The sequence below is a fragment of the Arvicanthis niloticus genome, chromosome 21 (assembly GCF_011762505.2).
Source record: "Arvicanthis niloticus isolate mArvNil1 chromosome 21, mArvNil1.pat.X, whole genome shotgun sequence".
Classification (NCBI taxonomy): Eukaryota; Metazoa; Chordata; class Mammalia; order Rodentia; family Muridae; genus Arvicanthis; species Arvicanthis niloticus.
Genome location: NC_047678.1, coordinates 8,232,820 through 8,259,483, shown reverse-complemented (window position 1 = coordinate 8,259,483; position 26,664 = coordinate 8,232,820). Strand labels below are relative to the sequence as shown.

The window sequence follows — 26,664 nt, the reverse complement described above, 5'->3', positions numbered from 1 at the left end:
GGCACTGTACCACTCAACAGTGGTAACACTTTACATATGCTCTGAGGGACCTTGTAGCTTAGAAACAAGTATCCACTTTGATTGCTTTCTCCCTTCAATTCAAATAAAAGATGACCTGTGCATTTGTAGGTGTTCATAAGAATAACTCTCATTGACTATATGCATGTGTTTTTTAACAGAAAATAATGACTACGGATATTTAACATGCAGAATTATTATTGGTAGCGTTCACTTCCTGCAATCTTATATCTTAGCTGTGTTTGAACAAGCATGTTCAATCTGGTTGCATATTCTTGTAGTAAGAGTCAACACAACATAGAGGGGGATTTAAAGAGGCAACCTGAAAAAAAAATTCTAACTGTTCCCAGTGTTTGCCACAAGGACAGAAGGAAGAAATGAAGGGGGGAGCAGGGAGTGAGAAAAAGAAGGAGGCAGGCTACCAAATCTGGGTTTTCTGGATAAACAGATGCCTATGAACCCTTTGCTAAAAGACCGCAAAAAGTAACTGTTCCTGAAAGGGGAGAAATGAGGTTGTGGCAAGAGAGTAAGTAGGGCATGAATTCATATGTGTGCATACATGCACATGTGGGTGCGTGTATGTGAGTGTGCATGTTTACACATGTGCAAAAGCAACCAGTGACAGTAAAAGTCTGGAAACCCCTCCGACCAAAGGTTGACATATAACATATGGTTGATATGTAACAACATAAGCAGAAAAAATGCCCATCATAATACAGATAGCTCAGTCTGCTCGACACAGACACAGGCACCACTGGGCACATATATGCATACATACATAACACATGCTCACACATACATGTATGTGCTTACGTGCTCACACATTGCACATACACACATATACACATGTGTATACTCGCACATTATATATTACACATACACACACATAAAGATACATACATGCACGCATGCACATACATATAATTCCTTGCTGGGGAGTGCCATCTTTATTAATCAGTTGTCTCATTTCTACCATGTCTGTGTGTATCCTTGGTTCAACTCAGGACCTGGAAACCCCATCTGGGGCCCCCAAGACTTCACTGTCTGTCTGCCTGTAGCAAGGGAAACAAAGAAAGAGACATTTTGTATATGCAGGTGAAGTGACTGGCATAGGAGTATGTTTTGGGTAGGGGGAAGGAGGAAAACTTTAGAAACATAGAACTGTAGAAAAGTTACAGGCAACAGCTGCAGTAGACAGGGCTGCCCCATTCCAGTTGTTTCTTTAAACTCCGCCATCAAACCAGCTGCGGAAGTGGCATGGAAAATACTCAGCACATTAATTTTGTCTCTCGGTTCTGCTTGTGTCCAGTAGAGCCCTTCAGTAATGTTAAGGTTACTGTTCCGTGACTCCTGGCTGTCTTTCAGTGTTCAGTCAGCATTTGTAAGTCACACCAGGAAAAGCATCCGTGAGGACTGAGCTGCGGGAGATTGACGCGTCTTACTAGTTAGAGTACATTCTGCCAAGTTCTGCCTTCCATGGCCAAGACCTGCCAGTGCTCTCTGTGATTAATAAAGTAAGATGTCTGCAATAAAACACACAACTTTCCATTTTCATGGAGATAAGTGGCAGACTTACTTAAAACTATCTACTGGAGTTGTTCAGGACAGTGTTGATGACTCCTTATGATGTGCTTCGCGTTCTAGGGAAATTAGAGGTTCTAAGTACATAAATGTTTTCATTAATTTCGGGTTGTTTCCACAACAGCATTACCAGAAATCTGTAATTGCAAACTTATGTGTTCATTTCTTCTTGTCTGAATAGTTTTTTATAGTTTTTATAGTTTTCTGGAAACTTATGTCTTGAAGAAGTGTATCTGATAGGGTTATGACTAACCATCTAGAATACTGATTCTCAAAACCAGCTAGTCTTTCCTCATCACTTGGAGGGAAACTGAGGCAGGATAGAAAGAGAGGGGAAATCTTGGGGACAGATGGAAGAGGAGCCTCTTGCCCAGGCATCCAGCTGAAGCCTCTCCCAGTGGGGAAGCAAGAATGCTAGTCCAGTGATGTGAGGCTCACAGCCTTGTCCTGACTGACCTGTGGGTTTCTAGGAATCTTACAAGAAACCTACTTACAGGAAAAAGACGGAACGGAACTTGTTCAGTCCAAGAGCTTTCTGATTTTACTGTATCAGGTTATCACTTGCCCAAGGCGACCCTGGAGCCACTCCAGAACCTCACTCATCAAAGGAGAGAGAACATGGAAAGTGTAACACCAGAGGAGTAGGTACGCTTAACTAACGCAACGGTGACTCTGCCTTTAGGAGCCCACGCTCCGTGTGTGGTTTCTCCCGGGGAGCCCACATCATTCTCTCAGGTGTGTCTTTCTTTCTAGGACCCTCTTTTTCTCCCAGTACTCAGGCTTCAGCTTATAAAATATCTTGAATAATGTTTCCACGTATGGGCCAGTGTGATGGCTCAGTAGGTAACACCGCTTGCAGTGCAAGTTTGGAGATCCCAGTTCAATCCCAAGTCCTTGTAGGGGAAAACCAAGTCTCACAAGTTGTTCTTTGGCCTCCACTCTTGTACTGTAGGTAGCACACACATTACCCCCAACACGTTGTTGTTGTTGTTGTTGTTAGTAGTAGTAGTAATATTTTAAATTAAATCTTCAATTTTGCTCCAAACTGACTAGTTCTGAAACTCCTTTCTATATTGATGCCATGAATCCTGGTTTGGTCCAAGTTGAAGAGTCCCTAAAATTGGAAGGACCTGATCAGGCTGCCAAGTGTGACAGTGTGGAGCTGTCTCTGTTCCCTTTAATACTTTAAAATGTTTTGAAAAGGGCGCATGAGGCCTCACTCAGGGATTGAGTTAGAATTGAATTAGTCCTGGAAGCCAAGCTGAGGAGTTTATTTTTCCTTAGGTTATTATTCTCTCAGCTTGGGAAAAAGCTCAAATATCGTTAATCTGTTTGATATCATAAATGATGCAGCCAGTTCACAGGTGGAGAAAGCAAGGTGCGGTAGACAGTTAAAAGCCCTGCAGTGGGTAGAGGGATCGGAGCACTCACAGCCAGCTCTACCGTTATGGAGCTGAAAGCTCTTCTGTATCTTTCTCCTTTTCCTAAATCTTGTAAAAACTTAAAACTTTTTTTTTGTTGTTTTGTTTTGTTTTTCAAGGCAGGGTTTCTCTGTGTAGTTCTGGCTGTCCTGGAACTCACTCTGTAGACCAGGCTGTCCTCGAACTCAGAAATCCACCTGCCTCTGCCTCCCAAGTGCTGGGATTAAAGGCGTGCGCCACCACCACCTGGCAAAACTTAAAACTTAAAAGTAACAGGAATTTGCCATTGATCAGAATGTATCTTGCTGTTTAGTCATGTCTCTAGACAACAAATTGTCACAAGCTCTTAACATACTGACTGCAGTTTGTAGAGATTAGAACAGTACTATGAATTACAAGTAGGTGTTTATCTTGCCATCTTGCACAACCTAGGATATCATGATGCATTAAGAAGATGTGTATTACATTAAATTATGTCATTTCAGGTTATTCATTATGCTAGCCAAGTTTTGTTTTTCAGGTTTCTGGTCCATATTTTAGTATAACCCAACTGTTTTGCATGTTATTTTTAGCAATAACAAAATTTATACTAGTTTGAGTATGTCTAAGCTATTGTCAAAAGTCACCTCTAAGAATTTATATTAGTTTTGTTTTCACATATGCATGGTTACTGTTTGGTTTGTGACCAAAAGGAAAGGAATCAATTTTTATTTTTCTCTAGTTCATCAGCAGCTTATCTGAGACTATATACCTGAAGCAGTTGGCATGCCTTTGCTGAGGTACTACTGCCTGTCAGTAGTTAAACTGTCCCCTGGGTACCTCAAGAGAACACTGACTAAGGTTCTCTGCTGTCTTCAGTGCTGGCTGCCTGTCCTTTTGACAGTTTTAAATCTCGAGGTAAAAGATGGATGAAGACAATCTGAGTGATTAGAGTTGGAGCTCCTTGTTTGCAAGGAATAGACATTGGCCCAGGAGAACAGATTGAAATCACAAGATTTCTAGATGGGAAAGGAAAAGATATCATGACTAAATACCTGATTTATGTACAAAATTATTTAAGGTCATGATAAAATAGTGAACAAGAAAATTGCAATAAGGAATTTGAGAATAAAGACTTATATAAAAATATAACATAAATAAAGTAACATGGTATAATTTGCATTATTGCCAATTTTTAAAAACTGTGTAGACAGTTTTTAAACCTGTTCACACCAGGGTATCGCTGTGTAGCTCATGCAGGCCACCAACTTCTACCTTACTCCCCTGCATGCTGGGATGGCAGGCATGCTTTGTCATGCTCAGCCAGACACCTTTTTGGTTGTAGATGTTTTATTACTGAAAGATAAGCACTTGTCAGGACAAAGTCTCCTTGGTATTGTTTTCGTATTATATCTAAATGAAGAAATTCCTCTTTAAATGAAACCGTGTGGGCCGGGCGGTGGTGGCGCACCCCTTTAATCCCAGCACTTGAGAGGCAGAGACAGGTGGATTTCTGAGTTCAAGGCCAGCCTGGTCTACAGAGTGAGTTCCAGGACAGCCAGGGCTACACAGAGAAACCCTGTCTCGGAAAAAAAAAAAAAAAAAAATGAAACCGTGCCAGGAAACCTCCATGCATGGTGGTAGAGAGGCAGGAGTATCATCTGGTAGTATAGACAGATGTAGACCGACTTTGGATGTGCTGGGAGCAAGATGCTTCACAGCTGTCTCTGCTACCCACCGAGGGGTGGGGAAGGTGCTGGGGTTCTGTGAATCATTGCTTGTTAAGGTCATAATTCAGTAATTGAGAAGTTTCCGTCCTTCCATCTGTCCAGAAGGTATTGATGTTACTTCAGGCTGCAAAGAATCTAGTGAGTGCAGCCTTTATGTGGAAGGTCAATCCTGTATTTATTACAGACTAAATGGAAGTGCTATCACTAAACGTGAGAAATAGAAAACAGTAGACAAAACAAAACAACCAAGGTCCAGGAGAGTGAGTGTTGATGGAATTCGCTAGCACCTCGTGGGAAGGTTTCCAGTATTTGGACATAAAGTAATACAGCATAGTTATAGGCTACAACATGGAGGTGCAGCATCTCCCCAGCATAGGAAGGCCCTGGGATCCACCCCCATTAAATAAGCACCTGCATTAAATAAGCAAGCATGTAATAAATCAAAATTATTGATTTTATTGAATATATAAGTACAACATATAGACACTTTCCTAAACATTTTAATATTTCCATTTTACAAGTGGAAACTAAAAAGCTGGCATATGAAGGTACCAGTGGGCAGATGGTTCAGTGGTTAGTTCTCTGCGTGGGAGCCATTTCCTTGGCATCCTTAAGGACTCTACCACCCCTGGATGGCTGGAGCTTAGGAATCTGTTTTTCTCTGTTAGAGAAGGTGGTGCAGTTAGACAGGTTCCCTCAACTGTAGAGACAGCCAGAAAGGCAAATCCCTGAGAGGGAGGCTCATGTAGAGGTTTGGAGAACAGTTTTTGTGATGCAGATTTGCATTAGGAAAGGCCTCTGTCCTCATTGCCAGTGCAAGGACTCAATCTCACAAACAGGGGAGTTGGCCTACAGTGGTTGGCTACTTCCTGGTACTTAGCACCTATCTGTTGCCAGGCTGCCACACTGGTATCTCATGCTGTGCCCACCTCAGCTAGAATACTGTGACTACATGTTTCCAGAAGAGCCCTGTGACTGACACTTTGTTGTTTGCATTCTTCATAGCCTGTAGTGAGGGTGCATTCATTTAGCAGACACTGAACAGACATGCAAGCTGAGGAAAGCGGTGGATTTAGCTTGGCCTTTGACCTTTTGCATAGAGGTCAGGTTGAGAGCTATGTGGAGTTCTGTAGCATTTGTCTCCTAGGACAAATGAGCATAGGCTGGTTTCTTGCCTTTGCAACTGCAACCGAGGGTGCATTTCTGTGGAGAAAAGTAAGCCAGAATTGTATCATGTTTTGTTTAGAATGCTTGCAGCTGAGTTACTGTTCCCAGGAAATATGCCTTCACAAGCCAGAAATTTATTTGGTATCTCTACTGGAAATTTTACTGTGTAAGACTCAAACTAACCATGAATTTTAGTTCACACTGCTTTTAGAAATTGTTCAGAAATGGTTTAGATATTAAAAACCATAACTAACAAATGATTCCAAATTTTGTTGTTGTTGTTTTCATGATAAGAATTACTTTTCTCTTTCTAAAAAGGCAAGATAATATTTGCCACCTACCAGGAGGGAGCTGAGGAGGAGGAGGAGTTGCAGAAGCATTGATTTAGTAAACTAAAGAGGATCCATCCATTTCTAACGTCATTAGGAGTGATGTTAGGTTAACAGATGGTAACACACAGTCAGTATTGATGCAGTGTTGTAGCCTAATGCGTGTTCTCAGTAATCGCAACATCTGGATGGAAGACAACAGTGGTTTCTTTTCACACCTCTCTGGGTCAGAGTGGACAGCACTGCTGCTGCTGGTTGTGTGGCTCTTAACTTCTTCAGTGTGAGTCCGTATCTGCCTCATACATGTGCACAGGCTTTAAAACAAGGAGAGTGAGTGCACCAGCTTCAGGCCTGACAGTTTGCGTTCCGTCTGGCATGCAGCATTTGGAAAACTGCTCTTGCAGGGCAGTTCTGTGCTGTGGTGGGAAGGCAGCTGCAGACAATCCCTGTCATAAGGTGGATCACTCAAAGTCTCTGAACCTGTGTCCTCATGTGTAAAATAGCAATTAATATGTGTGGCCTATGTCTCAAAGCTCTCATTTGATTTGTTTTCCTCACTGCTCTGTCACCACTGTCTGGGACACCATCTGCCATGTGAATATTTGCTGGGCGGTGATGGTGGAGTGCACCTTTAAACCCAGCTCTAGGGAGGCAGAGGCAGAGGCAAGCAGAGCTCTGTGAGTTTGAGGCCAGCCTGCTCTACAGAGTGAGTTTCAGGACAGCCAGGGATATCCAGGGAAACCCTTTCTAGAAAAACCAGAAGGGACAAGTTAAATAATGTGGTGGCCGTTAGACAGGGGGCTTCTTGAACAGATGGCATGCATAGGACACAGGGCGGAGAGTGTAATGTTAGCTGTGACTTTGGTCCACACAGCCCCAATATTTTGACTTCCCATTTGCATTTCTCAGGGGCGTGCTTCTCTCACAGAAGAGAAAGAGGTGTTTGCCCAGGAACATGAAGAAATGAAGAACCTAGAAGCCATTGTTCAAAAGATAAAACCAACTGCCCTCATAGGTAAATGATTTTCTACTCTTTTTCCTTTAATTTGACCTAATTAGCATTGTTTTGCTTTTTAAAAATTCTAAACCTTTGGAATCCAAAAAGAAAATGGACACACTCGACTTGCGGGGTCCTCATAGGCCCTGAGGTGTAACTGAGTTCTGCCTTCCTAGTGTGTATTCTGGATCCGAGCTGAAGTGCGTGGCCCTGTGCTGTGTCAGCCTGCTGACATCTGCCACACTCAGCCCTTTCCAGGCTTCATTATGCAGGTAGACAGCCCTTCCTGAGTGTGCGGGAAACTCCCCCCAGAACACTGAGTCGGGTTTTAGTTGTCTTCAGTGTGAAGGGGATTGTGGAGGAAGAAAGGAAAGAAAGGGAAGGGAAGGGAAAGGAAAGAAAGAAAAGGAAGAGAAGGAAACAAAAGAAAAGGGAAGGGAAGGCCCAACTGTAGTGGGTAGAGGTCTGTGATGGTGGGAGACAGTCCTGTGGTGCACAGGACGGCCTTGCCATGAGGAGCCATGCCCACAGTATACCACTCACGCTGAGATCCAGGGGCTCTGTCTTCCTCCAATCCAGGGCTTGCACTTCACATATCACTCCATTCTTCCTCATATTCTCAAGTAGTTCTTTGTGTGCTCAGTACGGTGTGTAGTGTGTAGCTGTGCATGTTACACATCCCTCCCACCGCATTCCAGCTCTGGGAAGTGGAGCCTGGAGGACAGGACAGAAATGCTTGTAACCACAATTCCTAATGATTGACCAGGACTTCTGATTTGTGAGTCCTGTGTCCTAGCTGTGATTTATAAAGGTACGGGTTGCTTTGTAGCCCTGCAGATTCTTGCCCTTGAGAACATTGTTTCATGATTAGGCTTCAGTGTGAACATTCTGGGCTTTGTTCCAGGCCTGTTAGAAATGAGCTGCCATAGCTCACTGTTTAGGGCCTTTTGGAAGAGCTAATCCGTGATACAGTTCTGATCCCCCATGTCTTGTTTCCTTCGTAGGAGTCGCTGCAATTGGTGGTGCTTTCACGGAACAAATTCTCAAGGATATGGCCGACTTCAACGAGCGGCCGATCATCTTTGCTTTGAGTAATCCGACCAGCAAAGCTGAGTGTTCAGCAGAGCAGTGCTATAAAGTGACCAAGGTGAGCGATCAAGTGTCGGTCATTCCAGGAAGCTGGGTTGCTCAAGGTGTTGATCACCTGCTCTTGACATCAGACTTCCTCCATCAGAACTGAAAGATGCATGAAAGACTCTTCTCCAGTGTTGACGCCCCTTTCTCATCCTCAGGAAATATATCAACTTCGTATATTTTTGTGAATAGCATTTCTTGAGTGACTTGGAAAGAAAGATTTAAATATAAAAAAAATTAAAGGGAAAGAACTTAGCTTTGGGTGGTTATGAAGATATCTTTAGCTGTTTCTAAGCACTGAGGCATACAAAATGAAACCACAGTTTAATTTTTGCTTAGCTAAATTTTGGGTTTGGATTTTGATGTCATGGGTGGAGGATCTGGGCGGCTCTGCTGATACCCAGCCAGACTGGCATAGAATCCTCAGCACTCAATACTTCGCTGTTTTAAAAATAAAAAGTTAATTTGATACTGCGCTTGTACTAACATATATTTGACTGATAGGTTGGCAGGAGGCCTTTTGCTCTTCTCAAAGACGTGAGAATGTCATAACAAAAATGAAATTTCGTTTTATGCATCTAAAACTTTTATTTTGGAAATATAAACTAGAGTAGAGAATGTGAACAGAGCACAAAGTCATGACACACTGTGCGAGCCAGAGCTCGGAGGCTCTTCTGTAATAGCGTTTCAAGCCTTCTTCACTGGAGCTAATCGTGGTTTTGACAGGGAGCCACTCCATGACTTTGCTTTCTTATCTGGGATGGCAATCGGTATCTGAGTCATTTTAATCTCTCTCATATACAGGTTGCGTTTTCTTCACACTCTTCCATAGATTTAAATCCACAAGGGAGAACACATGGCCCTTGAGCAGTAACTGAATTGTAGTGTAGTACTTGCACGCAGGAGGTCCTGGATCAGCAAGTGTGTAATTAATTGTTCGGTTTCTGTGTATGTCAGCGGTCCTTGTTAGCCTAGAGCTCCTGCCATGCACATACATAACGTTTGGTCAGCCTACATAGCTATACTAAACTTTCAGTGTGTCACAAGTAGATGGCCTCAGTCCACTCTCAGATCTCACTTAATGTTCTGTATTGTAAACCACTGAAAGTCACCAAGAAACTGGACATTCAGTTCTAACCTAGCATTTAAATTAAATTAAATTCTAGGAACCTCTTGATGTTCTCTTCAGGCATTTGCAGTTAGAAGTCTCTACAGATGTGGCTGCTGGGCCTGTGGTCGGACCACTGCAGAGAACAGAGTGGCTGCCTTAGGGAATCCTGTGCTGTGCCCACTCCTGGGCAGATTAATATAGAGAACAGTAAAAAGCACACCATCCTGACCCCCTGACAGCACCACCAGCACAGCACCCGGGCTCACCAGGAGTTGAGCTCCAGACATTCCTAACCCTCCTTCAGATGCTTCTGTCCTCAGGTACCCACTTCTCTTATGAGTAGCGTGTGTCTGTGTTGCAGGGGCGTGCAATCTTTGCCAGCGGCAGTCCTTTTGATCCAGTCACTCTCCCAGATGGACGGACTCTGTTTCCTGGCCAAGGCAACAATTCCTACGTGTTCCCTGGAGTTGCTCTTGGGGTAGTGGCCTGCGGACTGAGACACATTGCTGATAAGGTCTTCCTCACCACTGCTGAGGTACTGTGAATGCTGGTGTATGCCAAGGCTGGATTTGCTCAGCACAGGCTCTTATTTATTTAGTGTCACAGCTTCTGTCAAGTGTGAAGAATGCTAAGTAGGGATTAGGGGTGGGTAGCAGGTTTCTAAGCATCACTGGGGGACTTTTCCTCAGTAGTGACTAGGTTTCATTTTAAAGGAGGAATCTTTTATTTGCCTTCTCCTACTAATGAACTTTTAGGACATCAGTGAAACAACTAAAAGCATTTTCTTTTTCCAAATGTTGGTACGTAACATTTCTCCATTGTGAGCCTTTCTAAATAATGGCATTTTGAAGTCTGACACAGTGTAGTAGAAGTGTCTGTTATTGCCTTTTCAGAACAGAAAATAAAAGTTACACTAGTCTCGAAGCAGAAGTGAGATTGAAACAGGGCACTGTATGTTCCTGTGCTCACTGACGGGGCTGATGAGGAGGTTCAGTGGGTAGAGGTGCTTACTGCCTGCACTGATGAGTTAAATTCAGTGCTCAGAACTTACATAGTATAGAAGAAAAATCTCTTGCAGCTTGGTCTCTGATTTCCACATGTGTGTCATGGTATGCATGTGCCACTCCCCATAAATAATACAAATGCAATGAAGATTGTTTTGGGAAACTGCTGATAGTTGTCAGGTCTGGAATAGGATTTCAGGAGGGTCCCTCAGGATGTCACAGAGCCCACCTACCTGACAATCGTGTGCAGCTGAGAACTGATTTTTACCCAGCTGCAAGCTAACAAATTAGCCATAGTTTCATAGACACTGGTGGAGAGAACATGAAGCTCCAGCTCAGAAACAAAGAGTCATTCTTTCTGATGCAGAAGATCCTGTGAGCTTACAGCTGTAATCAGCTCCCTTTGCGTCCCAAGCCTCAGCAGGATGGTGACTGTAGGTGGGCATATATTTGTAACCATGATAAGTAGCATGCTGATCCTGTTGTAACTGTGTTCCCTATTTGGGGCAGAATACAATCTATAAGCTAGAAGTTGTCAATTTCTCCTCAACAAATTAAATATTTTTTAATTAAGCAAATTAGAAAATAATAGCTGAACTGAGGTATGTGAAACCTGACTGCATTTTCCAGCAAACATACTGAGCTTTGCACTGTGAAGAGGAACCCAAAGCAGGGGCAGATTCCAGAGGCAGCAGTGCAATCTAGAGCCCAGCCTGGATGGCTCCTGTCTCTCTCTGGGATAGATGCCTGGAAGTTGTAGTGTTTTCAGGCATTTTCTTTACAGTGTTAAAAGTATGACATTTGATGTGTCTGGCTTGTTTCTCTTTAGCTCAAAAAACATTGACAAATTCAATATATGTAATTACTAAGAGCATTTTAAGGTTTTTACAAAAAGTACAACCATTTCTTTTAGGAAAAGAATTAGGATCTTAATGCTTGAGCCCATGCGTTCTTCCTGTAACTCTAGCACCCTCTAGTGACAATGTCAAGTAAATATGTCTTATTTCTCATTTCACAAATGGCAATTAATGATCACTTGCCAAAGGTTCATGGGTTTTAATCTCCGCTCTCTGGAGGCAGGACCAAGTGCATCTCTGTGAATTCAAGAAGAGTCTGGTGTACATAGAAAGTTTCATGTCACCCAGAATTACACGGTGACCCCCAGACTCCCCACTGGGTATGGCAGCTCATTCATACGTGTAACCCAGCATTTCCGGTGATGGGTCTGGATGTGGGATTTCAAGGTTAAGGCCAGTCTTGGCTACACAAAGAGCTCCAGGTCAGCTTGAACCAAATAAAGGAAAAGACAACAGTGCCATGGTAACATGGCTCTCACTGCTAGTTTTCTCTCAGCTGCGTCTTCACAGCTCTCGCCTTGCTCATACAACACTCCCCTACTTGCTTTCCTTGTTTCTTCATCTCTTTTTTAATGAAGACTGAGTGTGTGTGTGTGTGTGTGTGTGTGTGTGTGTGCGTGCGTGCGCGAGTGTACCTCTGACTCCTGAGTGTAGGGATTAAAGGTGTGTACCAGGACACCCAGCTGGATGCTTGTCTCTTCTGTAGATCAGGAACTACCTGACACTCCTCACTAGTCCCTAGATCCATAAATGAGGAAAACCCAACAACCTGTGAGCTGTTCCTACCTGAGCTCTGGTAAGGAGTAGTTGTCATTATGAGTGGCTGATTCCTCCCTCTGTTCTGTGGGAAATGGCATGCCCACTTCAGTAATAAACATTTAATGTCTCCATGTTTAAAGTTTAGAACCCTGGTTACTTTCTCTGGGTCAAAGGAAAAACTGTGTTTACTACTATGTCACAAAAGCAAGAAAATAATTAGTTAAATGAGTTTATTATATAATCAGGACCAATAGTCTCTAAGTCTAGGTGTCTTAGTGTTCTGTTGCTGTGAAAAGACACTGTGATCGAGGCAACTCTTATAAAAGAAAGAATAGAATTTCAGAGGGCTAGCCCATTACATCATGGCAGGGAGCATGACAGTATGTAGGTAGGCAAGGGTGCAGAGAGACAGGGTGAGGGAGAGAGGGAGAGAAAGAGAGGGGGAGGGAAGAAAGACATACAGACACACAGAGACAGAGACACAGGCCTGGCACGGGCTTTTGAAAGCTCAGAGCCCACTCCCTTTGACACACCTCCTCCAGGTCTGTATTTTCCAGCCCTTCCAAACAGTTCTTCCACTGAGGACCAGACCTGCAGATACTGGAGTCTGTCGGCATCACTGTTATTGTTGGAGTTCACAAGTTGCCTCATAAACCACACGAACACCGATCTCAGTCAGACAGGGATAGTTTATTGAGCATTTGTCCAGACTGATGGATGGGGCCTTGGACCAGGCTGGGGAACTGGCTGCAACCATGAGCCAGGATCCTACAGAGCTTTTAGTTAAGCCTTGAAATCCACAAGCAATCTGAGCAAAGTTGTTTTGCCAATCGTGATCTAGGGCTGGGGTTTCTTTAGGAATACGTGCCTGTTGTACATTCATCCTTCTCCCCTTGGTTGGGTTACTTGCTCTGGCAGGAGCCTTGCCTTGATGCCGAACATTGGTGTCTTAACTTGCCAACCAGATGTCAGTTACCCACACACATTTCTTATTCTGCCAAATAGGATGTCAATTTCCAGAGAGGTCTTGGGAAATTAAAACCTTGACCCGCCTCAAAATGGAAGTCTTCTTCCAAATAGCTTCTTATATTGGTGCAACTATCTTATGTTGGGGTCCATCCCAGGGGCAGCTTATAATGACAAAACCCGTAAAAGCTCACACACAGGTACAGGAAGTGCTGCCTGGCAGTCGGTTCAAGTCTCAGCTTACTGTGGCTAACTACACACTGACTTCTATTGTGATTGGTTTCCAAGAACACCAAAGCACAGAACATTACAGAATATGCATTCAACTCAGGCATGAGGAAGCTTCCCAGTAACAGCACATGAGAACATTTCCTTGTAACATAGTGACAGCACGAACAGCTAGACAGGCGGCAGTTACCTGGGCCTTAACACTTACTCAAACCACGACCCTAGGCTATCATTTTATGTAAGAAGTCTCACCAATCCAGAGTTAGTTGTGCTGTTGATTAATGCCTCTCAGCCTCTGCCTGGATGGCCATGGGCAGTTCTCAGCCACCCCAGCGCCAGTGGTTGGCAATGAGAATATGCCATTCTCCTTTCTCTACAGAGGTGCTTTGCTCCCAGGTTCAGGGCACTTTGTCTTCAGTTCACATAAGAGGGTCTCCATGATGTGGGCAGTGAGGGGGGGAGGGAGAGAGGGAGAGTGTGTTGTGTTTCTCTGTCTCTGTCTTTCTCTCTTTTCCTCCTTCCCTCCCTTCATGCCTTGGTCTCTCCCTCCCTCCATCCCTTCCTCCCAGTGTGTGTGTGTGGGTGTGGGTGTGTGTGTGTGTGCAGGTGTGTCTGTCTGTCTGTCTGTCTGTCTCTCTGTTTCCTGGTTTCTTCTCAGTTCCACAGTCAAGCCCACCCCATCTGTTAGCCTCCTGCCACTGTGTCTTGGTTAGCACTCACTTCTCCTGCAACCTAGGTGCTTCCTGCAGTGTTGCAGTGTCACCTTTTGTTCTGTGCTGTTACCTCACTGACCTGGAGATCTCCCAGGAGGGTCTGTGCCTCTGCACAGTCTGATTGGTATGCTGATGGAACCAAACACATCTTTGAAATAACTGCCTGAGGCAGAGGCAGGTGGATCTCTGACTTTAACATCAGCCTGGTTTCACTAACCAGTTGCCAGTCAGCCAGAGCTTCCTGTTTCAAAAAGAATGGCAGCTCAGTCTCTAGGATGAAGTAGGCTTTCTGATCCCAGGTCACATGCGTAGAGGTTACGATGCACCCCAAAATTTCTATTTCTTGTTTTTTCCCTGTATGTTTATAATAGTAATCTGGATAAATAATGAAAAAATAAATAAGCACAATTAAAGAATATTTAAGATATTGATAGAGTATGTAGCTCAGTGGGAGAGTGCTATGCACAAAGCCCCAGGTTTGGTCCAGAGAGAGAGAGAGAGAGAGAGAGAGAGAGAGAGAGAGAGAGACAGAGACAGAGTCAGAGACAGAGACAGAGACAGACACACAAAGAGGCAGATAGAGACTGACTAACTGACTTGATTGGTTAACTCTGTCCAGAGCTAGGGAGTAGTATAGGGAGAGATACTGGGGAGATTGGTTAGGTAAGCAGATGGCCAAGAGTCTGGGTAAAATTTAAGTCCTCCTTAGTGAGTGTGACTGAGCAGGCTCTCTTAGCCCCCTGCTGTACTCCCTGTGTGGCTTTGGAGTGGAGACTAACATCGGGTGTGTCATGACCGACCACCCTCCTGTTTCCAGGCTCCCTTTCCATGACTTCTTTATCCCCCTTTATTTTCAGTGGTTCTCCAGGAATTGTTCAGTGTGAAGGCATTCAACCAAGAAGACACCTGGATCCTCTTTTCTGTCTCACGCTCAGTGTGATCCCAGCGGTTGCCATGGCTCAGCTTTTCTGTTGATAAAGGGCCATGATACTAGGCGGTCATTTTCATGTAATAGTTTCCGTATGTGGCCATTGCTTTAGTTGTCTGTATGATTGCCACCATGAATCATGTGATGTATAAACCTTTTTATTCGTTTTCTCTTTAAGGTGATATCTCAGCAAGTGTCAGATAAACACCTAGAAGAAGGCCGGCTCTATCCTCCTTTGAATACCATTCGAGATGTTTCCTTGAAAATCGCAGTAAAGGTGAGGCAGTGCAGCCTCGTTACTTCCCTTCCTCTCTTCTTTTGCTGAATGTGTGCTTTACTATTTGACGTGTTTGCTTGGCATGTGTGTTCATTTCTAGGACTCAGGGGAACCAGACACAGTGACAGGGACCGCTGGGGAGTTGCATTTAACCTCAGAAGATGGAAACTGAGGACGAGTCACAGATTTCTTTGTCCATTTTCCTCCTGTGACTTGTATTCCATTCCTTTAGTCAGGCTGCTCACAGCTCACCGTATTGTAGCTATTCTATACAGATACTTACGTGGCTTCTATAGACTGACTAGAGTGACTACACCTGGAACCTCCTGCCAACACCACAAACCAGACTAGGACTGAGAACATCTTGAAAGGCTGAGGACAAAGGAGACAGTGTCAGGACTCATGGCCCCTTGGGCAAGTTCTTAATCCTGTAGAGAAAAGAATTCACTCTGAATCAAAAGGGACATGGGGAGTTAGGGTTTGAGGAGAAGACAACTGGGTGGAGAATCTTAATGGCTTCTGGGAGCAGGATGCTGGGCGAGGGCTAGAGACAGTCTGTGCCTTCTGAGCTAGGGATTCAGGGAGCAGGCAACTGCAAGCAGTTGGTGAACAATTTATGGCGTATTAGAAGGAACTGAGTGGGGGGAGGGGAGGGGAGGGAGGACATGCTAGAGCAGAGCAGTGCTTCTCACCCTTCCTGATGCTGTAGCCCTTTACTGCAGTTCTGCATGTTGTGCTGACCCCGAACCGTAACATGATTTTTGTTTCTACTTCCTAACTGTAGTGTTGTAGAGGAGCAGCGTCTCAGTTCCTAAGGCCATCCCAAGTGTGTGTTCCCAATGGCTGACCCACACACTGAGAACCTCTTACCCTGAGATAGAAAAACAGAAAAGGCAAGAGTCCACTGTCCAGTCAGAACTCAGAGGGTGGGCATCTGAGCAGTGGTTCCATGAGTAGCTACGGGGAGGGAGGGGCTGCAGGGTGAGTGCACATGCACACTGACCAAAACCAACCTGTGGAGGAAAGGGTTTACTTGGTGTGCATATCATATCCCAAGTCACAGTCCATTGAGGGGAAGCTGAGGCAGGAAGATGGGAGGCAGGAGCTGATGCAGAGGTTGGGGAGGGCTGATGCTTACTGCCTTGCTCCCCATGGCTTGCTCTGCCTGCTTTCTTACTGAGAACCCAGTACCACCAGCCCAGGGTGACTCACCATCCACAATGGACTGGGCCCCCCCCCCCCCAACCTAATTAGTGAATTAAGAAAATGCCTTACAGGTTTCCCTCCAGCTGGATGTTATGGAGACAGTTTCTCAGTTGAGGTTCCCTTCTCTCAGATGACTCTAGCTTGTGTGAGCTGACATAAAGCTAACCAGCACAGGAGGTCTTGGCCTTGTCTGCATTTCTATTAAAAAGATGTTTTTAGTCCCTGACTCAGCCATTTGTAAAGAGGGTTACTAACTTACTATGGTATATTAGTCACTTTTTTTTTTTCTGTGACTAAACAGTATGACCAAGGCAGCTATATAAAAGAAAGTGTTTAACTGGCCTTATGGTTTCAGAGAGTTAGAGTCCATGATGACAGGGACATCTTGACTTACAAGCAGGACACAGAGTCTTTTGAAGACTGAAAGTCCTCCCCACTGGACCTTCTCCTGTAACGGTGCCATATTTCTTAATGCTTCCCACACAGTTGAACATACGAGCAGCCTGCAGGGCCACTTTCACTCAGACCACCACCCATGGTGTTTCAGATCCTAAGGAGGGTGCTGTTCCCTCTTCTTTACCAGGGGTTGGAGAGGACGGGGTTAAAGCTGATGGTGAAGGTAGGGAATGACCTTCCAGCCTGCTTATGTCTTAGCTGCCTAACACAGGACTGACAGCAACAGGGACAGATGAGCAACAGGAAGGCAGAGACGCTTTCTCTAACACAGCCGAGCTGTGTCCTGCTGGTGCCTTTTAATGGTCTTGTTGTATTTGTCTGTCACAGTTGCTGTAACCAAGTACCTCTTTCTGGGTGGTTTCAATAAAACAGATTTTTTTTTTTTTTAATATTGTGGCTGCTGTACACCAAGGTCAGGATGTCAGTAACTTTGCCTTCTCAGGTCTGTGTCCTTGGCTTGGGCTGCTTTCTTGTGTCCTTAGAGTTTTTCTCTGTATATGTCTTCTTGTCCTTGGTGCCTTTGTTGTTCAGATGTGACACGGATTAGGACCGTCCTAAAAGCCGTATTTTAACTTGCACCAGCATATATGATTATATGTGGGGGAACACAAACTTGACCCTAACAGTTTTGGTTAAACAGGCAGGTCAGGGTCTCTGCTCTTAGGCATTTTATGTTTGGGTGGAGTGTGCTGTTGGCAGTTGCAGCCTCTGGCCACAAGAGGTCAGTAGCGCACGCACAGTTTCACCAGTCAAAAGGTGGACAGATAGTGTGATATAGATCTTGTAGACTAAACTGCCTGCTTTAAAGATCACTAGTTTACACTATTCCAAGATTATCGAAGCGGCACCATTTAAGATTCACATGTTATTGTTTATCCTGTTTGAAGGTATAGTCTTCAAAACCAGTACTTTGGAAAAAACATTCTGATACTATATCCCAATCTATACCGGCCAGTTTTAGTTTTCATTATTTATGTACTGAACAGCACACTGTTTTAAGCTTATTTTGACAATTTAAATGAAAACGAATTAACACATAGAAGAGCAAGTGAGAAAACGAAGGGCGGTAGAGGAAATAAGGACCATGGATTCCAGAGTCTGCACTACTTAGGATACCGTGCTGTTGCCTGCACAGAAACTGGGGGCTCAGGAGGAAGAGCAGTGTCAGGAAGGCAGCTGCTCTGAGGGGTTGCAGGTGTCAGGTACCTGGGAGCATCCAGATGTCTAATTCTGCCGTGGGGACGGAGGTGACAGGAACACAGGAATGCCTAGATAGGTAGGAAGATCTGCTTGCTCTGTGCGTGTATGGATGGTGGAGTAGTAGGCATGGTTGCAGTTTCCAGAATCTGAATGTGGGAAGGAAAGTGAGGGCAGAGGACACTTTGTTACTGAGTCCAGAAGATGAAAGAGAGCTCGCAGGAAGACTCCAGTATTCAGTTGATTCGCAGTTAGGCCTGTCAAGATTTGAAGCCTGTCATTGTCTCTGAGGACAGTGACAGTGTTCACACGTAAATCTCTGCTCCTGAGCGTTCCCTGTCGCTGGTGTCATGTCCTCTTGCTGCATCTGATTCATAGCTGCATTTTCATTTTCTTTGTTCATGAACGTGACTTTTTCTTTAGCACAAATTATAAATTAACTTTTGAAATGGGTAAAAATTTGATTTGGGTTCAGTGTTACCTTCTCATTTTGAAAATAATGACATGCCTTCCTTATTTTTAGATTGTGCAAGATGCATACAAAGAAAAGATGGCCACTGTTTATCCTGAACCCCAAAACAAAGAAGAATTTGTCTCCTCCCAGATGTACAGCACTAATTATGACCAGATCCTACCTGATTGTTATTCATGGCCTGAAGATGTCCAGAAAATACAGACCAAAGTCAATCAGTAACACAACAGCTAGAATTTTTAACTTTAATAATAAGATCTTGAAGTTTTCATGATTTTTAAGGGTCAGAATCTTTTATGATGATTCATAGTGTGCTTAGAATAAGGCGATTTTAATTTAATAACAAACTCATTGGAGTATATTAGTATAAATTAGGATGAACTTCACACTAGAGTTTAGTTTCACTAAATATACTGTGGATATTTATGTTTTCTCTTGTGATTCATCTCTTTACGAATTCTGTTTAAAAGCTACTGTAGCTGCTGCTGAGAAGTTCCTCACTGACCTGTGGGCGGCGAGTGGAAGCCCCGCACTAGTAATGAGTAGAGCAGAACTGGATCACAGTAAATGCCTACAGTTCTTCCTGACTATTCCCTTAAACCGTAAAGGTAAACACACCTTAGGCGTAACTGAATGTTTACTAAGTAGAAACACTACTTTGTGGCCTAGAGAAAAATCTTCTCAGGACTTTTATTCCAGGCCTCCGTTAGCTTTGTTCTTTTGTACACCTGAACTCCTAACACCTCTGCGAAAGCTCCCTGCTGTTTACAGCCTGCACAGCCTTAGGTCACAATTGTCTTCTGTCCCTGTCACACCCCGTAGAGTAAGGCTCTCATTGCCAGGTTATGAGTCCCAAATACTCTGTAGAACACCCTTTCTTATCTCTGACCAGCGCCTGGCCCTACTGAGACACTGCCGTGTTTCTGTTAGTGTAGCCTGGGCAGTGAGAAAGGCTGCAAGGAGAGTCCTTGAGAAGGTCCTGAGGACCCACCTTCGACAAGGGTGTCAGCACAAGACCATGGTTCCCAGACAAGCTTGGGGACCATGAGGGTCACCTGCCCTATGTCCCTCTGGTTAGTTCAGATGACTGAGAGCTCATGGCATAAGTAAATACATCTCCAATGCATTCCTTTCTATCAGATATTAGAATATGTTAATTACCAAAACAATTCTGTGCGAAATAAGCTTTTCCCAGGTGTATTAATTTACTGGACAAGTTGATAATGACATGACTAGAAACAGCCTTAATTCCTAAGCTCAGGTTCGAGAACATTCTGTGTATCTAGAGACACTTTGGATTTTGAAGTTGCTTTAAAGCCTGTGTGGGTTTACGATGGGCAACTCTGTAAAGTGATCTCCTTGAAGGTGAAGATATGGATTCTTTCAGGTGTGACTTAAAAGGGTACAGACTTTCTAATGATAACTTTGGACTAAGTGTAGTTATTTGGGGAAGATTCAGAATTTCTATCTAGTCTTGTCTGTTTCCATGTTGTTAGGCAGTTGTAAATGAATGTATTTACCTATGCAAAAGATTTATTAAAGCCTAGAGAATATGAATAACATCGTAATTAACTGTCATTTTTTTTCTTAAGATATCATCGCTGAACTTGACAATGATAGCGCTGAGTGTTAGGAGATCATTTGAAAAGTTATTAATTTTTTTAAAGAAGGTGTTTTTTTGAACTTTGTGTGTGTGTATGTGTGTGTGTGTGTGTGTGTCTGTCTGTCTGTCTGTCTGTCTGCATGTGTTTTTTTGCCCTGATTTTCTCTGGTGCCCACAGAAGTCAGAGAGGGTGTCAGATCCCCTGGAGCTAGAGGGACAGGTGGCTGTAAACCCCCTGCTGTGGGTGCTGGGAACAGAACTAGAATCCACTGGAAGAGCAGTAAGTGCATTTAACCTCTGAGCCATGTCTACAATCCCAAGGAATTATGAAGTTTTGGAATATTCTAATAATTGCTTATTCCAGTGTGGACTTCACTTAACATGCACGTAAGCATGTGTGCGGCTGGATTCTATGAGTGGCCTCTTTGTGCTCTTAGGGGAAGATATCCAAGCAGGCGTTGGACACTTACCCCCTATACATCAGGCATTGCTGTCCATTATGCCGTCCATGGTATCCTCATGAGGTTGATAGTTTCAGTCACTTGTCAAGCCTGCAGAGCACATAAGCAAAGGTGACAGGGTCCAAGTCCATGTTTGCCTGTCTTCATTCTGTTTCTCCTTTGCTACTCTACTGTTGACAAGCCAACAGTGTCCCAAGTGCATTCTTAAGTTTTCTAGTAGCTTCATTAAAAAAGGAGAATTCATGTTAATAATAAATTGAACCAATATATCTAAGATATCACTTCAAAATATAATTAATATAAAAATTATTGAAGTGTTAGGTCAAGTTGATACCAAAATCTTTCCAAGGCAGTACTCCTCTCCACTGATGTTTTAGTCAGTTCAGACCAGCCTGAGGCTGGCCTTTGTCTCGTGCACCTACTGCCTGCTGCTTCAGCCACCCGCCTGCTGGGATTGCCAGTGTGTGCCATCACATCCAGCATGAGACTATAACTCTACCTTGGAATTCCTTAAGAGAAAGTTCTTTCACCCTAGGGACAATCCATGCATTCAGTAGGATCCCATGTAAGGCTGTGCTAAGTGGAAGGCTCACACTGTAACGTATACTGCTGGCTTATACTTAAAGCTCTCAGGAGACAGAGTCATTTTCTTTTTTTCTTTTTAATTTAAAACAGTTTTTTATTCATTTTTATGTACATTAGTGTTTTGCCTGTATGCATATCAGTATGAAGGTGTTGGATCCTTTGGAACAGAAATTACGTACAGTTATGAGCTGCCATGTGGAGCTGGGAGTTGAATCCCAGTCCTCTGGAAGAACAGTCTTCTGAAAGAAATGGTTAAGTGCTCTTAACCACTGAGCCATCTCTTTTGCCCTTCATTCCATTTTTTAGTGCTACTTCCTTTATCTTGTGGATATCAAAGTAACCAAAGGGACAGGAAGACATGGACAGGGGAGGGCTTCTCCTAATGTTCTGTTGGCTGTCCCTCAGCCACATGGCAGCACTGGAGGAACACGCTCTATTTTCTTTCTTCTCTCTTTTTTCTTTTTTTCTTTGTCTGGGACTGCAAGAGGAAGTAGATAAGTTGAACATGTAACATTGCCTCTGCCACAAACCCAGTTGTTTGAAGTTCATAAGGAGGTGAATAAATGCATTCTAGCATATGTAGAAAATAGAAGGCCACTCCAGTAACACACGAGATTAATTCTGCTTTTATAAGCAGTGCCTGGACCAGCTTAAACTGTGACCCAACTCTGATACACTATAAATTCTACTGAAATTTCACAGCCTCCCTCCCCGACTCCATAAGAAATGACACGACGGATTCATGTTTAGAAGAAAAAAATTTCTTTCTCTTTGAAAAAAAAAAGTTCAATGTACAATTACAAAGGAAAAATTATACTGAGAAAAGCATGACAGAGTGACAGATCTGCCTTGCATCGTCATGCAAGGCTTTGAAAATTATTATTGATGATGATGTGATCACAATTCAGGAGAAAGACAAAATGTAGATTTTATCATAAACATAGAGTATAAAGAATTCAGTGGTTCAAGCCAGACAAAATCCCAGCATGATGGGTCGCTCTGGAGTCCCACCCTTAGAGGAAGAGCTATTGGCATTTGATAGCTGCTGGAAGAAGAAGAGACAGTTTACTCTAATGGTGTGACCTGCTAGGTTGGCCATTCTCCAGAGCAGGCTCTACACCCAAGAGTACTTGGGCAACACAAATTGGGCTTGGGGAGGGGAGGGGAGGGGAGGGGAGGGGAGGGGAGGGGAGGGGAGGGGAGGGGAGGGGAACACAAGCAGGATGCACAGGTGGTAGATCTAGGAGGAGTTGGAGGAGGGAGAGCGAATGTGAAAAAATATAGAAAATAATAAAATGACTGTTTTAAAAGAAATATACATTATAGATCTCAAAAATAAAATATGTGGAAAGGATTCATTGGAGGTTTAACATCAATTAGATCAATAACGTCAAAGGCTAGTCATTAGAAATTATCCAGATGGGAGCTGGGGTTGTAATTCACTGATAGTGTAGCATGCACAAGGCCCTGGATGCAATCCCAGCCAGTACTGCAAGACAGACAGACAGACAAATATAAACTCCCCAAACCAAAACCCCAAATGACTTAACATCAGCATTCTGCAGCAGTTAATGGCAGACAGGTGGAATTTGTTACCAATACAAGCTGGCCCAGTGTGGAGAGACTGGTTTGTCCTATAGGAATTTTTCCAGAGCCTGGTGACGTGAATTGATGTCTGAAAATTAACAACCAGGTAGCATGGCTGCTCACTGAGAAAGATGAGTGCTTTGGGAGTACTTATCTACTGAGTACAGCCCAGCTTAGAACATAGATAGGAGAGCTCCTTGTCAGGGGCAGTAGCAGTGTTCCGACAGCAGCCAACAGAAGTGCCACACAAAGATAGAATAGTCTGCTTTAATCACTGATGAAAATGTGAAGGGAATCAGTGTAAAGGAGAAATCCTTACTTGACTCATAGTTTCGGGGGAGGCAGCCCAGGGCCACTGGACTGCTTTTCTCACTGCAGGACTGTGGTGAGAGAAAACCTTGCGCTTGCTGGAGCATGTGTCAGAAGAGACTGCTCATTCTGTCAGGAGGCAGACAAAGGTTTGAGGACAGAATATGTTCTTCAAAGGCATTGGGTCCCAGTAACCACAGCACACCTGAATTCAAGGCTGGCCTGAGCCACACAATGAAATCCTATCTTATGGTCAAAACCTGCTAGTTGGCAGCACTCAGAGGCACTCTCCAGGCAGGCAGATCTCTGAATCCAAGGCCAGCCTGGTCTACAGAGTGACCTCCAGGATGGCCAGGGCCACACAGAGAAACCCTATCTCAAAACAAACAAACAAACACCAATCAGAAGGGCGCATTCTCATTAACCATTTCTTCATTCACAGCTGAATCAATAAGAACTAATAGATTAGTCATCTGATGAAGTTTAGCAGCATCGTGATCTAATCACTTATCAATACAGCCACCAGCTTGCAGCCTGTCCTTTAACACCAGAACCATTGACATGGGGCGGTGAGTGGGTCAGGGACGGAACACTGAAGAATGGACAACCTCCAGGATGAACCTAGTAGGACTATTATAAATACATTTCCAAAAATATTTTCCGGGCTTCCGTTTGTTAGAGTAATGTGCGAATAAACATGCAGCGTAGGGCAGTGGCTCCGGGATGGGCCTCGAGGCCTCAGACAGCACCGATGTACCTTGTCTCTGGTTGATATTCCAACAATAAGTTAGTTTTTGAAATTGCTTTGTATTTTAATTTTTGTTGCATTTTATTAAATGTTGTGTATGTGTATAGGTAGAAGCAGGTGAGCTCAGATGCCTGTTGAAGCCACAAAAGACTTTGAGATCCTCTGGAGCTGGGGTTACATGCAGTTGTGAACCCTCTAATGTGGGTGACAGAAACCAAACTTGGGTCCTCTGGAAGAGCAGTATACACTCCTAACCATGAACAAACTCTTTAACACCCTTAAATTATTATTTTTTTAATGGACAAAATTTCATTTTGTCACTTAAGAATTGAAATCTTTGTATTCTGTAACAATAGACCTGCATTGACTCTTTGACCCATAAATAGATATAAGGTACCAAGAGATTTGCAGAGATGGAGTCCAGCTTTTAAGAACTTTAAGAGAAACAAGGATGTGATTATTAGTGTATCTCCATTCAGCACAAGCACTGCCATATTCAGGAGGCAGATTGGCCTTCCAGAATGACAGTATGTTTGTGAACATTTAGATGGTGCCTGCAGTGCCCTCTTGGTACACAAGCTGTTGTGTACACAAGCCCTCTTTCTTGGACCTAATCAGCAGGTGGCCATTAGTTTAGCCAGTGTGTCTGCCCTCTTATCCAGTAGGAGAGAGCACCTGGGCAGTTTGCCGTATGCAACATGTCTACCTCCAAGGCCATATTAACTGTATCATTCTGATACCGGGCCTTTACCAGCTCACCATTGCAAGGGACAGCAGTGGTCACATACTCGATGATGATCTGTTGACGGGGCCCCAAACAATGGAAGCGTTAGGTCCTCTGGATGCCTGGTGTAAGATACAGCATGCCAGAGTGGGGAAAATGGATGCTATGAGAACACAGGAAAAGCTTGTCAGCTCAGCCAAGTCTTGTGGAAGTCCACAGTTCGGTCCATGCTGGGATCATGAAGATGTCTCCTCCATAGTGAAGGACACATTGTCTGCTTCATTCTTCTTACTAGAAAGGAGGGCCTTCAGTGTTTGGTGGACTCTTCTTGACAGTATTTGGCCGTGTAGCCCAGGCTGACTCTCCAGGCAGGCAGATCTCTGAATCCGAGTCCAGCCTGGTATACAAAGTGAGTTCCAGGACAGCCAGGGCTACACAGAGAAACCCTGTCTCGAAAAACCAAAAAAGAAAAAAAAAAAAAAAAAGCACGGAAAATGATAAAGTTTAACAAAGTACAGAGAGATATAAAGTAAAAACAAAGCAGAGAGTTAAAGAGAAAAAGAAGCTATTAGTTTCCAGTCCCTAGTACAGTTAAGAGTTACAAGGCCTGAGGGCGTCAGCTTTTTGGCTTTAGTTCCACCTCAGCTCATTCCCAGGCAGGTCCACACACCTTCACAAGCCAAGAAGTTGGTCAGAAGCCTAGAGGAGGCGCTAAGGAGCTGGTCATTCAGGGGACTACAAGTTCATTCATGCTCCGTGGCAGGAGCTCTAGAGTACCTCTACCTGGGGCTGGCAGATTCCACGTCCTTCTAACCATGCAGAAGAGGCCCTTCCCCAAAGCCCTGTATGCACTGGGGAGGGTGGTGTGTGTTCTTGTTGGGATGGGCAAACACACGCAGTAGTGTGCTGGACATACAGTGCTGAGCTTTGAGTGAAATCTTCTTTCTGTATGGATGCATGAAGGTACGTATGTGCACACACACACACACACACACACACACACACACAAGGAGGTGTTTTACAAATCCGAACCTCTTTAACAACTGTCTGTTGGTAATACACTTAAAAGTCCTGTTCGGTGTTAGTACTGGGCATGGTAAAGCAGAATTGTGAAAAAAATTCTTAGAAATAACTCCAGAGGCAGCCGTGAGTTTGTAGGCTTGAGTGTATTCTGCTCAATTATGTAATCCTCCAGTTTTGTTCCACATTTCAGTCCTTAAGCTGTTTATATTTCAGAAGCCATTTCTGCTAACAACCATAGGAAAATCCTCTAAGGATTAACTGTATATAGCACATAGTTTCATTTCAAAGGACAAAGGGTTAATGGAGTTAAATGAGGGCTAACAATTGTGAATGCTGGTTTAGTGACTGACAGTTTAAGGATACACACACACACACACACACACACACACACACACACACGTGATTCGTATGCTATATTGTTTTCAGTCTTGGCAAACATGGAGAGTATTTGGTGATGAAAAGTCTCGTTTCTTCCCCTTGTATGTAGATGAGGTGTGGAGGCCTCAGTTTGAGCTCTATTGTCATAAAAAGGGATTGAAACATGAGTTGGGGAGCAAATGTCTTTCCAGACAGGCAATGACCAGAGTGTTCAGAGGGATTTGTGCCTTGCAGAGACTCATGTGAGCTTCACAATGGAGTCCTCTCCACAGCCTCAAGGGCACACAAGGATCTGATGAGGCCTTAGAGTCCTCTCTCTAACCAAGGTCATGTGTCTCCATCCTAGATAGCAGGTGTGACATCAGGAGCTTTTTACAAGTTTCTCAATGCATACATTGGCAGCCAGTCATGTTTTATAGGGATTGGGGTATTCCTCTGTGTGTCACCAAGTCCTGCCCACATAGTTTGGCATCCTGAAGGGACCAAGTCATCCCTAAGACCTAGCAGGGGAATACAGTTCTCCTCAGCAAAGGGGTATGATGGTTGAGACCAGAGAGGGAAGGGGCCCTGGCACATAGGAGATGCCCTGAAATTCTTAGGCTAGGTTCTTAGCCACAGAATGATTGGCACAAGCTACTTTGCTAAGGATCTTAACAATTCCTTAGGTAGACGAGTGTTTACTCTGCATGTGTGTCTGTGTACCACATGTGCGCCTG

At 43.9% G+C, this 26,664-nt stretch overlaps 1 protein-coding gene across 1 annotated transcript in view; it reads left to right on the top strand.

The window, feature by feature from the left end:
* Me1 (malic enzyme 1) overlaps positions 1-20,090 on the top strand; it is a 110,714-nt gene extending 90,624 nt beyond the window's left edge. The window contains exons 10-14 of the mRNA XM_034484066.2: positions 7,135-7,240; positions 8,227-8,369; positions 9,829-10,002; positions 15,101-15,199; positions 18,582-20,090. Coding sequence (XP_034339957.1) covers positions 7,135-7,240; positions 8,227-8,369; positions 9,829-10,002; positions 15,101-15,199; positions 18,582-18,752 — 693 coding nt within the window. The 3' untranslated portion in view covers positions 18,753-20,090. The remainder of the gene's footprint in view (positions 1-7,134; positions 7,241-8,226; positions 8,370-9,828; positions 10,003-15,100; positions 15,200-18,581) is intronic.
* Positions 20,091-26,664: the final 6,574 nt, after the last annotated feature.